The sequence below is a fragment of the Pimephales promelas genome, chromosome 11 (genome assembly GCF_988280905.1).
Source record: "Pimephales promelas chromosome 11, fPimPro1.hap1.1, whole genome shotgun sequence".
NCBI classification, from domain to species: Eukaryota; Metazoa; Chordata; class Actinopteri; order Cypriniformes; family Leuciscidae; genus Pimephales; species Pimephales promelas.
Genome location: NC_142779.1, coordinates 25,526,334 through 25,529,086, shown reverse-complemented (window position 1 = coordinate 25,529,086; position 2,753 = coordinate 25,526,334). Strand labels below are relative to the sequence as shown.

The 2,753-nt window shown below is 39.6% G+C and overlaps 1 protein-coding gene across 1 annotated transcript; it reads right to left on the bottom strand.

Annotated features, from left to right (window-relative positions):
* Positions 1-1,290: 1,290 nt before the first annotated feature.
* On the bottom strand, positions 1,291-2,368 carry LOC148977193 (zona pellucida sperm-binding protein 4-like). The gene is made up of 4 exons (XM_089117413.1): positions 1,877-2,368; positions 1,610-1,797; positions 1,441-1,538; positions 1,291-1,369 (listed from the first exon to the last, which is right to left on the bottom strand). Exons 1-4 carry the CDS (start codon positions 2,280-2,282, stop codon positions 1,291-1,293), a joined length of 771 nt encoding a protein of 256 aa, XP_088973539.1. The 5' UTR covers positions 2,283-2,368.
* Positions 2,369-2,753: the final 385 nt, after the last annotated feature.

Below are 2,753 nucleotides of genomic sequence, written 5' to 3'. Positions count from 1 at the left end.
GTTTACTGTCATTGCGAGGGGACAAGAAACATTAACAAAGACCTTTTCATCATTTTAGCCACAAGTAACGAATGTGTACATATTGAGAATATAATAAAAATTGTAGCCTTTAGGCTATTACATTAAAAAAGCTCAGCCTTCGAAAGGGGGAGAAAATTTACTGCCCACTGACATGGTTTTAAAGCTATTTCTTATTCTTTTTTTGGTCTTAAAACGTCTTGAAATGCACATCAGAGAAATCAAAAACATTGAAGCACCAACCTCAAGTTTAGGACATCTGTGATTATAAAGCCCTGGCCCTGTATTAGTCATAAGATCAATAATGAATGTGTATATGTTTTGAATGTATTTAATAAACTAATTACCTAGCTTTAGTAGCTTTCAGTGAATAAACGTGTCCGAGAAAAATTATTCATAGGGAAAATCCACTTATCAGTTGACCCCATGTTTACTTTCTTCACTGACAGACAAAAATGAAAAGCCTATATCAGTCACAGCTCATCTTTAGGAGGGGAAGAGACAGGGCAAGATAAAAACAAAGAGAAAAAGAGGGTAATGCTGATGAGGAGAGAAAAATAATCAGCTGCTCAGCTGCCCACTGACATGGTTTTAAAGCTGTTATCTAATTTTTTTTGGCCTTCAAAACATCCTAAAATGCACATATGTAGATCAGAGAAATAAAATGTTTCTCAGGAAAACCCTGAACTCCCCTAACTAACCTACCTCACATTTGGGACAACAGTGATTATAAAATCCTGCCTTTGCATGTAATGAAACAGGTTAATAGTGAGCATTAGATCCTAAACTAAAGTGTCACCTTTTTTTTTTTTTTTTTTTTTTTAGAAAAAATCCTAAGTGATGATCAAAATCCTAGTGACGCCCCTGCTTCATGCAACCTAGTTTAAAAGAAATATATTACTATTGCACAGTAGAGTATAGGCCTACTTCAAGTAGGCCTAATGCTATTAATAATAGTTTATTAAAACACACAGAAGCTCAAATGTCTTTAATTTAAAACAGTTTATAGTGATAAATAAAGTAACTCAATGGAATTATGAAAGAAATTGCATAGTAAAATGTAATTTATAAAATAATAATAATCAAATCTATTAAGACAGAACTTTAAAGGAATATTACACAAGTTTTGAAAATTTTTCGCAAATGGGTGGTGGGGGGGGCGGGCGGGCAGGCAGGCGGGGGGGGGGGGGGGGGGCGCTGCTGGTATATCACAGTATACTCACTACAAAAAACTAGACTACACCACTGCTAAAGACGGTCCTTACTTACCTATCAACCAGAAGGAACAGTGTTGACCTCCACAACCAGAGCTTCCACAGAAGTACCAGAGTACCTACACTGGAAGAGAAGCCTGGAAAACAAACAGTGAGCTTATAGCATTTGTCCAGGATCAACATTTATGATAAAGCATGCATCACTTACTCAAAATGGCTGTCCCTTGTGATGGAACCAAGTGGCCCCACACCCACTTCATACGATGAGGTCATTCTGTTTTCATACACCACATATCCACCGTCCTCCTGCAAATAGTAACCATTGGCATCCAGTCCATTCCAAGCCATGCAGAACAAAACTACAAGCAGCTGCTTACCATCATGCTTGTACCACATGCAGTGACAGGGAACTGATATATAGCAAAGAAAGGTGTGGATCCCACGGGACTGCAAGCTGGATCATTTCCATCCAGGAGACGGACTGAATCCAGGCTCAATCGAGGCAGCGTAACGTCTCTTGCCACCACTACCACAAACGTACCATCTCTTATACACTGGACAGTCACTGAAACAAGGTACAAGAGCAGGTTATTGCTTAAGATCAGTTTAACATGAACACCTTTACATTGACTCAACACTCTTACCTGCCTTCCCATAGTAACACTGCTGTCCGTTGAAGCAGCAGTTGATAGCTGCACACTCAGCACCACTAACACCAGGTGGTCCACATTGGATCTGTTCATAATCAGCAACAGTACATTTGTCAAGGGGCTCTGCCTTTCCCACTGGCTGCTTAGCTTGAAACTGCTGAGGAAACTGTTGACTAGCTTGCTGTTGAACTGACTGAGGAAACTGCTGAGGAAATGGTTGACTAGCTTGTTGAGCTGGCTGAGGAAACCATTGACTAGCTTGCTGTTGAACTGACTGAGGAAACTGCTGAGGTAACTGTTGACTAGCTTGTTGATCTGGCCAAGGAAACCATTGACCAGCTTGCTGTTGAACTGGCTGTTGAACTGGCTGTTGAAACCGCTGGTCAGTTTGCTGGAACATCAGAGCTTGAGGATTCTGGGGAAGATTACTCCACTTTGGAACAGCATGACAGACCGCACCAAACCAAACACAAAGTGCCAGAGACTGAACAGTTCTTTTCCATCCTTATTAAAGATGAAGGGTGTTGTGGCAGTCTTTACCATGGTAATCTGTTTACAGTATTACATGGCATACATACTGTAATGTAAAATGCTGTATTTGATGTCATCTGTCTCCCTTCTACTGATGCATCAACTGATCAATCTAATGTTACAGTTATTGTTTCCTCTCCCTTGTACCCGTTATATGTTCACAAATTACAAATATATCTGTCTTACACACACACACACACACACACGCACACACATGGTGGTTATCGTATGAGATAAATCACTTATGTAAAAATTCTGTAAAAATTTAGTAGAAGATAGTAAGAGCTTTATGAAAGTCAGTTCATGTGAATGAAACAATTACACAGATTAAACACTTATT